This window comes from Quercus lobata, chromosome 2 (assembly GCF_001633185.2).
Source record: "Quercus lobata isolate SW786 chromosome 2, ValleyOak3.0 Primary Assembly, whole genome shotgun sequence".
In the NCBI taxonomy this organism is placed as follows: Eukaryota; Viridiplantae; Streptophyta; class Magnoliopsida; order Fagales; family Fagaceae; genus Quercus; species Quercus lobata.
Window position 1 is genome coordinate 85,084,545 of NC_044905.1, and position 12,694 is coordinate 85,097,238.

A 12,694-nucleotide genomic window follows, 5' to 3' on the forward strand; every position below is an offset into this window, starting at 1 on the left:
AATTGGTTTCATTGCTTTTGATGCGTGTATGTGTGCGTACACTGTTTTATACTGTGTGTGTTTCCTTGGTTTTGCAAAAAAGGAAGAAAAAGGTAAAATGTAACCGTTTGGGAAGCTCATTATTATTCTCCGTTTGTTGCTTTGGTTTGGCTGGAGAGGAAGCGGGTGAGGTGTGGTGGTTGCTATGGCTAACTGCCCAACAGCTCCACTGCAACTCATTATCCATTATGGCTTGGAAAACTATTAGATTAGATTGGAAGGTTTGGAACTTTGTGTTCTTTCTTTTGGATCTTTTATTTAATTGCCTCTTTTTTAATTGAATTTTTAATTGCACTTGGGACTTTTTTTTTTTTTTTTTTTTTGAGAAACGCATTTGGGATTTGAAAGTATGGAACAATGATCACTTGTTAAATGCCAACAAAATGTTTACAGATATAATAATAACAAAAGTTTGTGCTCCGTGCTTATTTAATTATTTATAAACCGATTTAGGAGTTGAGTCACAAAGTTACTAATTTAACCAATGGGTCATCGGTTGAATTTATAAGAGCTGCATATATATATATATATATATATATATGAGATGAGTTCAAGTTACACCTGGTGTAAACTCTTCAGAGTTACACCTTTTTTAAACCATTGGATTTAAGTAGATCCAATGGTCAAAAAAAGACCCTCATTAATGCTAATATTCTAATTATAATCTCATTAATTATCCCTCATTTATTATATTTTATATCTGTCTCTAAACCCAAAAAAAAAAAAAATGTTATATTTAAGTCTCTCACTACGTTTCTCTCTCTATCTCTGTGTGAATGTGAATTCCTTTGAAAGATTTTGGGTGCAGATCAATGGGTTTCATATGCAACCTGGAGACTAAAAGCCAATAGCATAAAATTTGGATATGAAAATGTTTAAAGCTTGAAATACAACCAAAAGAAGGAAAATTGAGTTATTTTATACAAAACCCAGATAACATAATAATTTTTTGCAATATATGAAATGACATTTTTACCTTTAGAAGCTACTCAAGCTAGTAAATACAAATGCAAATTAAAGTGATCTTTACGTGTTTGAAGAAAAACCCAACTGAGTATGTGATTGAATATGAAGTAAGGCAAGGTTGCCACAGGAGAATTAATTATAAAACAACAATCACGCTGCTCAATTGGGATTCCTTTCAAATAGTACTTGGTCGAAGATTTGTATAATTGATCAAATAACCTGAGAGCAGTGATGAGATTCAACTTACTCCAGAAATCCTCTATGCAATGGTAATCCAAGACATGTCCACCCCAACGAAAATTTTCAAGATTAGGAGCCAAGATTTTCAATGATCCAACGCTAGAAGATTTATTATAAGGATGCCAAAGTAGATGAAGTTTTCGGAGTTTCTCTGCAATGATACTAATATAAGGTCATCACAATCTTTAATTTTTTTTTTTTTTTTTTTTTTTTTGATAATCTCCACAATCTTTAATTGCTAACACATCAATAGGCGAGTGGTGGATAATTTGTATAAAATAACTCAAGTCTCCAGACTCCAGATTGCATATGAAACTCATTGATCTGCACTCAAAATCTTTCAAAGGAATTCACATTCACACACCCTTTATCATCAAGAAGACGCCAGACTCCAGATTGCATATGAAACCCATTGATTTGCACCCAAAATCTTTCAAAGGAATTCACATTCACACACCCTTTATCATCAAGAAGACGGTGGAGGAGAAAGAGATAGAGAGAGAGTCAAATATAACTTTTTTTTTTTTTTTTGGGTTTAGAGACAGATATAAAATATAATAAATGAGAAATAATTAATGAGATTCTAATCAGAAAATTAGCATTAATGAGGGTTGTTTTTGACCGTTGGATCTACTTAAATCTAATGGTTTAAAAAATGTGTAACTTTTTAGAGTTACACCGGGTGTAACTTAAACCCATCTCATATATATATATATATATATAAAAGGGCTTTGTCTAAATTATTAATTAAAATTAAGTCTAAAAAACTAGCCACCTAATGCAATTCAAAATTGAGGTTTCACAAGTAATAGTGCTAGAAAACATAAAATAAAAGGATGTCATACAATTGTAGCCAAGTCTTTGCTAAATAAATTATCAAAAAAAAAAGTCTTTGCTAAATAAAACCTACTAAATGACTTAAAATTCTAGAAACAAAAGCATACCTCAAACTCCTAAGTCACATTCTATGCATATTGCATGTCCCATACTCTCATTAGCTGCTCCAATCCAATGGCTTATGATTTGAGCTAAAATTTGAATACTCTATCTTCATTGAAAAGTCTAGCATCGAGTTCATAATAAAATCATCTATTTTCATTAAACTTCTCATTCAAAAAACAATACCACAATGGGCCAATAAAGATAATTTTGTTCAAAACTATAAAACTGAATGGATGAAAACAACTCGTTCGTTTTACTGGTGTTACAAAAAACTTGTTGGGTTTATATTAAGTCATTTTCATAAGTGGTCCAATTAAACAACCAAACCAACTTAGGTATCGTTCACTAGGTTATGGGTCCAACCGGTCGGGTCGGTTCAAGTTTAATAACTTTGTTTATTATCATTGGGAGGAAGAAAACCTAATTTCGATTAGCGCCTAACTTATCCTTCCAGGGTAAATATAATCCCCTTAATTAGGATACCTGACCACATGACCTTATAGATTACATGAAGCTTTGAAAACTATTAGACTAACCTTTTTTTTTTTAAGACAAATTAGACTAACCTATTTAGTTTCATGCTTTCATGTATTTGGAAAAACAAAGAAAATAAAATTTTATAATAGAGAATTTTGCACAAAGTTTAAGGCAAACATAATCGAAAAAAAACATGATTTCAAGTAACACCTAACTAATCCTTCTGGTTGAATGTAATCCCTAGGAAACTAGATCCCATGACCTCATGCATCACATAAAGTTTGAAAACAATTAGACCAATCCATGTAGGTTCATGCTTTCATGCATTTGGTGAAACAAAAGAATAGAAATTTTTATATGAGAGAATTTTGCACAATGTTTGAAAGTCGTAATGAGAAAATATGATTCTGCATTACACTTAATTAACTCTTCAGGTTGAATGTAATCTTTTTGTAAGGAAACTCGAACCCAAGACCTTAAGCACCCATTGAGGTTCCTGCTTTTGCCTATTTGGCAAAAATAAAGAAAATAAATATTTTTGATCCATAAGAGAGTTTTTTTTTTTTTTTTTTTTTTTTTTTTTTTTTTTTTTTTGAGAATCTTATAAGAGATAAGTATGCACAAAGTTTGAGGCAAAAATAGAATTCAAGATTAGATTTTTCAAAGTTAATTTCTTTTTTTGAGAATGTTCAAAGTTAGGGGGTGTTTGGTTTGTGTTTTTAAACAACAATTTTCAGTTTTTAAACAACATTTCACGCATTTCAACGCACTTTTTCACCCACACGTATTTCCACAAATGTTTTCAAACAACAATTTTCAGTTTTTAAACACATGTACCAAACGGACCTAAATTTCTTGTAGTATATGATACGTAGGAATATCAGTGCACCACTACAAATGTAATTGGCAGGCTTAAATACATGGACTCACACGCCTTTTTCTTCAACATGGGTTCACTTTTGGAGCCTTCAAAGTATGCCACTCACGCCATATCACAACAAATTAATGATTCTTCATTCTGATTCTAGGTGGAGCTTCTTGCTCTCCGAATAAAAAAATTGACAAGCATGTGACAATTTATTTGTTTCTTATTATGATTGAATCCAAACTCCAAAGTGAGGAATTTCCAAATCACATGGAATAATACTTTTCCACTTAGGGGTAGAGATAATTGAAAAGTAAGGCTGCGTACCACATAAGGTTATTGTGGAGTAAATCTATTAACAATATTAAAGAAAAATGGTTAGCCATGTGTGCTTTTTGTTAAGAAATAGCTTTCAACTTAATCAAGTGGAGTGAATAGGAAACCTTTGTTAAATACTTCCAATACTTAAATAAGTTATTTTAGGTCAACAATTTGTGAAAGAATGTTCTAATAATGCATGGAAAGATTTATCTTTCAGACTAAACTAATGTAAAAAGAAACAAAACAAAAGCAAAAGCAAAAGTAAAAGTGAGAACCCCTCATATGGAGTCGTGCATAATGAGAATTTATGTTCACTATAACTTTCTCAAGATCCAAATGTAACCAATGTCCTGGTCAACACAATATTGTAGCCAACATCTAACTTTACAATTCAATGATTTGTACAAAAGCAAACTAGCATGTTAAGCTTGCCTCGAAAATTACCAAACTCGATGGAGAAAGATCTTCACATGCGTGCAAATACATCAATATTACTGTTAAAGATAACAAACCAGTCTTAATCAAGCCCTAACTCTAATCCTACTTGGTGGGTAAGCAATACTCGAGTACAAGTTTTGTAACCATGGTTTAGTGTATAGTTAGTTTAGGGTTTAACCTCTTATAAATATTAAATACCACACATTAGGTTCAATTGCAAACTACGACTTAGTAGGAAAGAAGTAGTCGCTAAGGGTTTTTTATGTGGATGTAGTCCATTAGGCTAAATCACGTATTTCATGTGTTCCCTCTCTATACTTTCTTTATTTTAGATTCTAATTTCAGAGAAAATATGCAATTGCAACAAGGACTTCAAGGGTTCACAATGATGAACCCTTGCAACCTAACGATTTCCTACTAAGAAAGAGAAACCTGAATTTGGCATTAGCCAACTTGGGGGTCGGCTAGAGAGGCTTTGATGGTTAAGTCCATAAACCAGTGGTAGAAGAAGAGAAATGAAAATGGCAGAGTAATAGTGCCAAGGTTACATACCTAGTACAATAGATGAGGGGTATATTTAACTATTTATCGGTGTGTGAGTGGTCGGTTTTGGTAGTACTTCCCTTCCCTTCCAAGCTAGTCACCCCCTTAGTTCGACTTAGAGGATGTGTGTCAGGATAGCAACTCCCGATCTATAAACGGATGTGAGATATTCTCGCGAAAGAGGAGAAGTGGGATCACTTCCCATCCCCCAAAATCAAGGGGAACCGGGTTATTATAGTTACAAGTACCATTAAAAGAAACTTGATGGTAGTTAGGATGCATCAAATACAACATTGAGGAGAGTGGTTGAAGCAGCAATAGGAATCCCTATAGTCTAGACTATGTGAGGCTCATGTTGTTCTATTTCGTGGCTATCGGTTTTAGGTTAAGTTATAATAGGCCTATGCCTATCTATGCTAGAAGGCTTCCCAGTAGCTGCTCAGCAATACCTCTCAAGTGGGCGAGGACCCTCGTAATTGGCAAGGCTCCCTTTGTACTATGCTTACAAATCGACCTTGGGCCTACACAGTGAGCAACAAATTGAGGAAAAGTGGGTATCAGTGACCAAGATGACTATATAGCTCGGTCATCAGCTCAAAGCTTGATTGACCCTTTACTGACCCCCACAAAAATGCAAAAAATGCAATATATATATATATATATATATATATATATGACAACACTAATTATGCAATACTAAATTGCAAAACAAACTGCTGTGAAGCCAATAACAAAAAAATTTTAAAAAAAATTAATAAAAAAAAAAAACTTTATACAAGGTTTTGCCAGCCAACATACATCACAATCTCAATTTTGGCATGGTTCTTTGCCTTCAGCTCACATTGCCAATTACAAAACAGCCCCTATAAGGAGAATCAAACAGGAAAAAAGAACAGCCAAGGAACTTAAGCTAAATCAATATGTAAGTTACAGTCATCTACGATTTAAGTGTAAACAGTATCATATATATGTGTGGTACCAAATCTCAATATCAAAGTGCAGAAGGAGCTGTATGCAGGAAGTTTCATCAACCAATTACACATGCAGTAACCATCTCCAGACAATGCTAATAAACCTTTCATGTAATTTCTATATTCTGCATTGCTTCATTTTGCGCCTTGTTAGTCCACTAGAATTAACCACTGAACTGATGATGGCATCATAAGAGATTTCAGCAGGGAACTTTATACTGTAATTTGCTCTTCTTTAAGTTGTAGAAGTACTGGTCTCTGGTCATTACTTCCAAAATTCATCTCCTTAAGCAATGGATGTTTCTCAGTCACCACCTTCTGTGGTGCAATTCTATTGGCTGTGTTGTGGCTGCTGTTTCTAGCTGCTGGGACATCATGATTGTGCTTTCCCTCATATGTTGTTATGACAGCTTTAGGGTCTGTTGAAGCTCTCTCAACATGTTTACGGACATTGCATCCCACACTAGTGCATTTGTAATAGCTCCTGTTAACAGATAGTGAGATATAAAAATGATTCTAACAGAGAATAAACATCATTAACGGTTTGAGTGCCAAAAAATTGAAGAAGAAAAAAAACTCAGGAGAGGATACCAAGATAAAATTATAAAAAAAGCTAAGCATAACATAAGAAAAAACTAGCTTTGGAAAGCATGCCAGGATCAAATTGTTAGCTCCAAAGGCAAACACATTCGGAGAAGTTCTTTTGGTTAACTGACGTGGGTGACAAAATAAATTCATTAGTCACGAAATGAGAGTTTAATCTCAGCTTATCATAATAATCTCATCAAGAAACTGGGGATAAACCAATTATACAGCACCCAAACTATTGGTATATGAGCTTAAAAGAAGCAAATTCACATGAACAAGAAATAAAAAAATTCACACAAGACATCAATTGTTGGGGAGATAACACCTTGGGAAGCCTCCAATTGAGTAGTTAATATTTCACATAGTTTAGCCAACTAGTCAACTACATGCTTACATCCAAGGTCGATGATAATCAAAATCTATTGTCAGCAATATGGACTACAAATACATGACTAACTCTCACAAATAAAACTCACAGACTCTCACAAACAATACTCACAACCTTCACAAACTCAAACACTCTCAAAACCTCTCACAAACATGACTGACCCAAATCCCAAAACATCAAAAATAAACTCTCAATATGAAACTCACAAACAAGACACTCACAATCCCAAAGTCCCAATAGTGTTGGTTTAAACAATAACAAACTCTTAACTCACAAATGCAGGTATCATTCAACCTCAAAAGAACTACCAACTCTTGAAAAACCCATGCTATGTTCTTCTATGAGTCTTTTCCTTGCCCTATACAGGAGCCCTCATAGGCTAAAGCCACCAAACCCTTTGTAACACTGTCTATGAATCAGACTTCAACATTTACTCCTTGATGGACTAGCAATACCTTCCCTAGTGGACAACGGATACTATTGCTTCTTGAACAAAGAGTAGACTTTCCTTCAACTCAAAGAAAACCCAAACCAATTCAAAATAGGAATATGAGGCAATTTCTAACACAAATACTTAGACACGATATCTCATATGTGAGGGCCTAATAACTTGAGAGACCAATTGACGCAACAAGGAAAAAGTAATTAGATTCTATATTGAATGATATAAACATTATCAAGTTTTGCATTTAGTGTTTAGAATATAAAACAGAGAAATTTAAAATTTTATTCTAGATAATGTAAAGGATTATGTCTCATAAGTAACACTCACAGATGCTTCTGTCTCATGGCCAAAATTTTGGAAGGGATAAAATTCCTTATCTTTGAATATTAAGATATAATAAACAGTGGATCGGATTCTTGGTCTCATATATAGAACATCTGGTAAATGTGCTAGTCATCAAGTGCAGAGGGAAGAAAGAAAACATTCAAAGAAATAAAAGTATAGAAAAAAGCTTGTAGGACCCACAAAATAACTGTTTGCATGAATTAATGATGGTCAAGTGAAGCAGAAGAACAAGAGACTTGAGGAGACTTTTTTTTTTTTTTGTGGAGGTGGGAGAAAAGGGGGGGGGGGGGGGGGTGTTTAAGGAAAGAGACATTTTTTTAACTGTCTTTCATTTTCAATCTTCTAATAAAACTTTAAGTCCACAGCGAGCTACTTGAGTTAGACTCTTATAAATCAAAGGAAGATAAGGGTGGCCTAAATCAACATTCTTGTAGCCCAGGTTCTAGCATGGTGATCTTTTCAAATGGATACAAAAATTGTAAACCATACATAAACTCTTAACTTTAAGAGGCAGCCTTACTGACATGTTTACTCATATTTTTGGATTGTAAGCTTCAGTTTATGGCCACTTTAATATATATGAAATTTCAAATTTTTTGGAAATATCATTTTTAAAAGTTGAATCCAAATCAGATCAGACAATTGAAATTAAAAGCTCATGACACTTCAAATCAGATCAGACAAGAAGCCGTTTAACTGGGGCCAAAGTTGATGCAACTCTTTCACTCAATATATTTGATTTTTAAATGTCAGGTCAGAGATACTGAAATATTCTTAGAATCCTCTTGCACCATGCAATCATTGGAACAGAACACAAACAAATAGAAACAGATGAGGTTACCACCTTGGATGTGGATTGCCTTTGACCACCTTTTGTCCATACTTCCGCCACCTATAGCCATCATCTAAAAGATCAACTTCACTTCTTGTTTGCACAATGATTTTTGGTTCTGTCACAGTCTTGTGCGACAAAGGTACCTCAGATGTCCCAGCATCTGTCATCCTGCACTCCAAGGTAAAAAAAAAAATTTCAAAAATCACAAAAAGCAAAAAGGGGTAAAAGAATGAATATGTACAATAATAGGTTGGGAACATGCCTTCTCTTTGGATTTGGCTCATTACCACCCCCCTCTTCTCTTGTTTCTGCATCACCTTCCTCCTCACTGTCACTTGATCCAGTTAACTGAGTGGGTGCTGTTTGAGTAGATTCTTGATCCCTCTCAGGAACTGAATAAGCTGGTACCACTTGACTCGACTTGTTCCAATTTCCAGCCTGATTTTGCAAACCCAGATCTGACTTAGCTTGAGAATTTGTATTTCCACTTAGATCACTACCTTCTTTTGCACGCTTATTGGGTTGAGGCAGTTCATGATTATGCTGTCCTTTGTAGATAATTTCAGTTATTTGTCCTTCAAGAGAACGCTCAACCTTTTTTTTGACAGGACAATTCAGATGTGTACATTTGTAGTAGCTTCGTGGAAATTCACTGCCCTTAACCTGTTTCTGCCCATATTTACGCCAGTTGTAGCCATCATTGGTAGGCTTATCAACAGCAATGGTAGGCTGGTATTTCCTATCAGAATGTGAGGCCTCTGATTGTTCCATCATGGAATTTCTGGGGTCTGATGTTGAGGGTACCATCTGCTGTCGTGAAGCTTCACTTATAGTAAAGGATGGATTATGCGTCAATGACTCTGTAGAAGCTGCTAGTGTAGAAGGTTGAAATTCAGCTTGCATGTTCATGTGAGATTGGACTAGTGCAGCTTGAGCTGTAACCTGTGCCAAGGCCTGCTGGTGGGACATTCCAAAGGGGCTCTGCATGGATTTTGCAGAACAAAAATAAGCCACAAGAAAATTAGATGGTAGTGTAATAATCCATGAAGTTCTCACTCCTCATCATAATATCCAACTTGTCTTATAAGGAATTACAGACCAAACCAAACTTTCATTTTTCAAAAATCCAACAATGCATGAATAGCTTAGTATAATTACACTATCAGCCATCCATCCTTAACTATTGGCTCATTTGTGATGTCTATATTAAACTTCAAACTCTTGCATTCCACAACAGATTCAAGATTAACTTGCAAAGTCGTTTCTCACCAAAAAAAAAAAAAAAACTTGCAAAGTCCACCACACCATTCAAAATTAGTGTCAAAATTAATAAATTAGTGGACCCGTTGAATGGTGGAATGCACCAATATGTCAAAATTAATATTACTTCCCATTAATTTACAATATCCACCCTAATCAACCCAATAGTTTGTTAATTTAACACTGATTTTGGATAATGGACAGACATTACACATTAATCTTCAATCAAAGAATAGATTGCAAGATCTTATAGTTTAGGGTGAAAATTGCAAATAACAAAGTTTAGGGTGGAGAGCTACAATTAAACCTCAATAAAATCACGATTAATTCATATCATTAATAGTTCCTAAGTTATAATTTATCATTTCACTTTTTCATAAAATTCACTATTATTATTATTATTCAAAATTCCATAATTTTTCCAAAAATACATTTTCACCTAGTCCAACCCCTCAAAATTTCAAGTAAAAAAAAGTTCTCCCCATGCTTGACACAACAAGGAAATGCCTCCTCAATAAATAGTTGTAGCCACCACAAGCTGAATCAAACGTTAATTAGAGAAAGGAACTGAAAGAAATTGATCCAGCACATGGGAAACAGGTATACTTCTTTGCTTACAGGCACAATAGCATGAATCTTACACAATATCCCCAAATGAGATAATCTAAGTGCCTCTTGCTTGTCCCATGGAATTTGAATTGCTTCGATGTGATTTACATTGTTGGAAAGCAAGATTTGAAAACCTTATCCCTTTACCACCAAAGCATCAAACTTAAACACCCTCTAGTTTCAAAAATGAATCTATTCCAGTTATAGTTCAAACCCCTCACCATATATGCATATTATTCACAATCTTAAAATCTCAATAAAAGTGGCTCTTTCTTCAAAACAAGCATTATGCAAACTCCATAATTTCACTTTTCCTAGAATCAGAAACCATCAAATTAATACAGAATCAACAAAAACATGTTACTCACAATCTTAAGTATAAAATTCTTAATAAACTACCTTAACACAATGCCAATTCATGAGCTAACAAACGCCAATGCTCCCTCAATGGCAACTTCAACTGCCACCCATACCTTATTCCTTATCTCTCAACCTCAACACTCTAAAACAGGCATTATGCAAACTCCATAGCTACATTTCTCTACTCTCAAAGCCAACAAGAACCAACCCTTACTCCCAAAAGTTTGGGGTCAGCTATGAATCCTCAATAGAAAAGTCAAGGTTCGGCCACGTGTATTCTTTTCTATCATTCTAATCTATCATACGTCCTTACTTGACATGTCATTTCTCAAGAACCGTCAGATTCATATCTTATCCTTATCTTTTTCTCATCCTTATGCAAAGTTCATAACTCTACTCTCCTACTCTCAGAAGCTATGAAATTAACACAGAATTAATCAAAAACAAAGCAAGCCCGTTACAAAAACACCATAATCGGATTGAATTACCTGAGGAGAAAAGAATCCAGGGGAGTTGAGAAAGCCAGAGGGGCTCAAGCCAGGTGGAATAGTGAACAATGGTGAGGAAGCAACAACCAAATTGGTTGGCCTACTTTGCTTAAACCCAGAAGTGTTGTCCTTCAAAGAATTGTCTTTGTGGGTGAAGAAGGTGGGAGTGGCTAGAGGAGAGGCCATGGCTCCAGCGAGAAGCTGAGAGAAGGAACGGCAATCAGAGTCAGGGTAGTTGTCAGAGAAGAAGGAAGAGACAAGAGTCATGGGTCCAGGGCTTGCTCCAGGCCCACCTGTGAAAAGGGTCTCCATGGATGGTCGAGGTGGGAGTGTTATTGTTGGCCTTGGTGCTGTAACTCTCCCTGAATCTTCACTCTTTGCCATTCTCTCTCTCTTTCTTTTTGTATGTCTCTATGCAAAGTACTTTCTTGTAAAAGCTCTCTATCTCTCTCTCTCTCTCTCTTTCAAATTTTCTATCTTTCTGTGTATAACTGTCTCTGTGTCTCTGCAATATTTCTCTCTCTCTCTCTATCTGTGTGCGTAATTGCTTGCAACTACTCTCTTAATAATTTAATAACATTTAAAAAAAAATGTGTTTTTTTTTTTTTAATTTATTTGTTTGCGCGTTAGTGTGAAGAAATGATGGTAGTTGATGTTGTTGTTGGTGTTTCGTGCTCTCTTCAAATTTATCTCTCAGTGGAAAGTCCACGGAGCCGAAACCGATAATGACTTTTTTTTTTTTATAAAAAGAACAAAAAAAATGTATTACTTAGAATAAAAAAATATTGAACTCACATAATTTTTTTATATATATAAAAGAATGAATAAAAGTAAAGAATAAAAAAATAAGGGCTAAAAATTCAACTGAGGAAAGTGACAAAGAAGACATGGGGACAATGGCATATATATCATGTGCCTTGACTTTTGTTGCCCACCAGGACCGCCATTCCCACAACGTTTACAAATGCAACAAATGCTTGTCCGCTTGTTTCCGTGTATAACAGGAGCATGATGCGTGTAATATGCATCACTTCATCTCACAATCTGTGGTTGTTTCCACCTCTCTTTTTTTTATTTGAGCAAGTCTAGTACCATAACAATTTTTATAATTTTATCACAACTTTATCACATGGTAAGTAACTTGTGAATGGTAAAATCATGGACTTGTGAAGTGCTAGGCTTACTCTTTTTCTTTTATTTTCTTTTCTTTTTTAATTATAGACATAGCTTGTATCTAGTGCATTAGTGTATTAAATATGTTAAAATACACGTGTCCAAATTAGACATGTGTCTGCGTTCTAACATAGTACAATAGACACAATCTCAACCCTTCAATTATTAAGGATTGCAGGTATCTCAAGACTTCAACACATGCTAATTTCCTAACGACTCATGTGTGACGCTTCATACCTACGCAAACAACGATAACTACAACAAAATTGAACCTCTTAGAAACATGCCAAAGACCTAACCAACTCAATTAATTCTTCATGAGTATGATTTTAACAATGGTTTAAACTTAATAAGAATGTACCAAATGTGCCGACTTGCCCCATGAGCAAGTTATGGGAAAA

The 12,694-nt window shown here is 34.8% G+C and overlaps 1 protein-coding gene across 1 annotated transcript; it reads right to left on the bottom strand.

Moving 5' to 3' along the window:
- Positions 1–5,588: 5,588 nt before the first annotated feature.
- On the bottom strand, positions 5,589–11,696 carry LOC115976934 (probable WRKY transcription factor 3). The gene is made up of 4 exons (XM_031098505.1): positions 11,121–11,696; positions 8,666–9,384; positions 8,413–8,571; positions 5,589–6,286 (listed from the first exon to the last, which is right to left on the bottom strand). The coding sequence occupies exons 1-4, from the start codon at positions 11,502–11,504 to the stop codon at positions 6,016–6,018; spliced, it is 1,533 nt and encodes a 510-aa protein (XP_030954365.1). The 5' UTR covers positions 11,505–11,696; the 3' UTR covers positions 5,589–6,015.
- Between the last annotated feature and the right edge of the window lie 998 nt (positions 11,697–12,694).

What these genes read in the sequence shown, in the direction of transcription:
- LOC115976934 (XM_031098505.1), bottom strand. Translation starts at nt 11,504, where the DNA reads ATGGCAAAGAGTGAAGATTCAGGGAGAGTTACAGCACCAAGGCCAACA. An exon ending in CTGGATTCTTTTCTCCTCAG is followed by an intron (nt 9,385 to 11,120) that starts GTAATTCAATCC and finishes AAATCCATGCAG; the next exon opens with AGCCCCTTTGGAATGTCCCA. An exon ending in GAGCCAAATCCAAAGAGAAG is followed by an intron (nt 8,572 to 8,665) that starts GCATGTTCCCAA and finishes CTTGGAGTGCAG; the next exon opens with GATGACAGATGCTGGGACAT.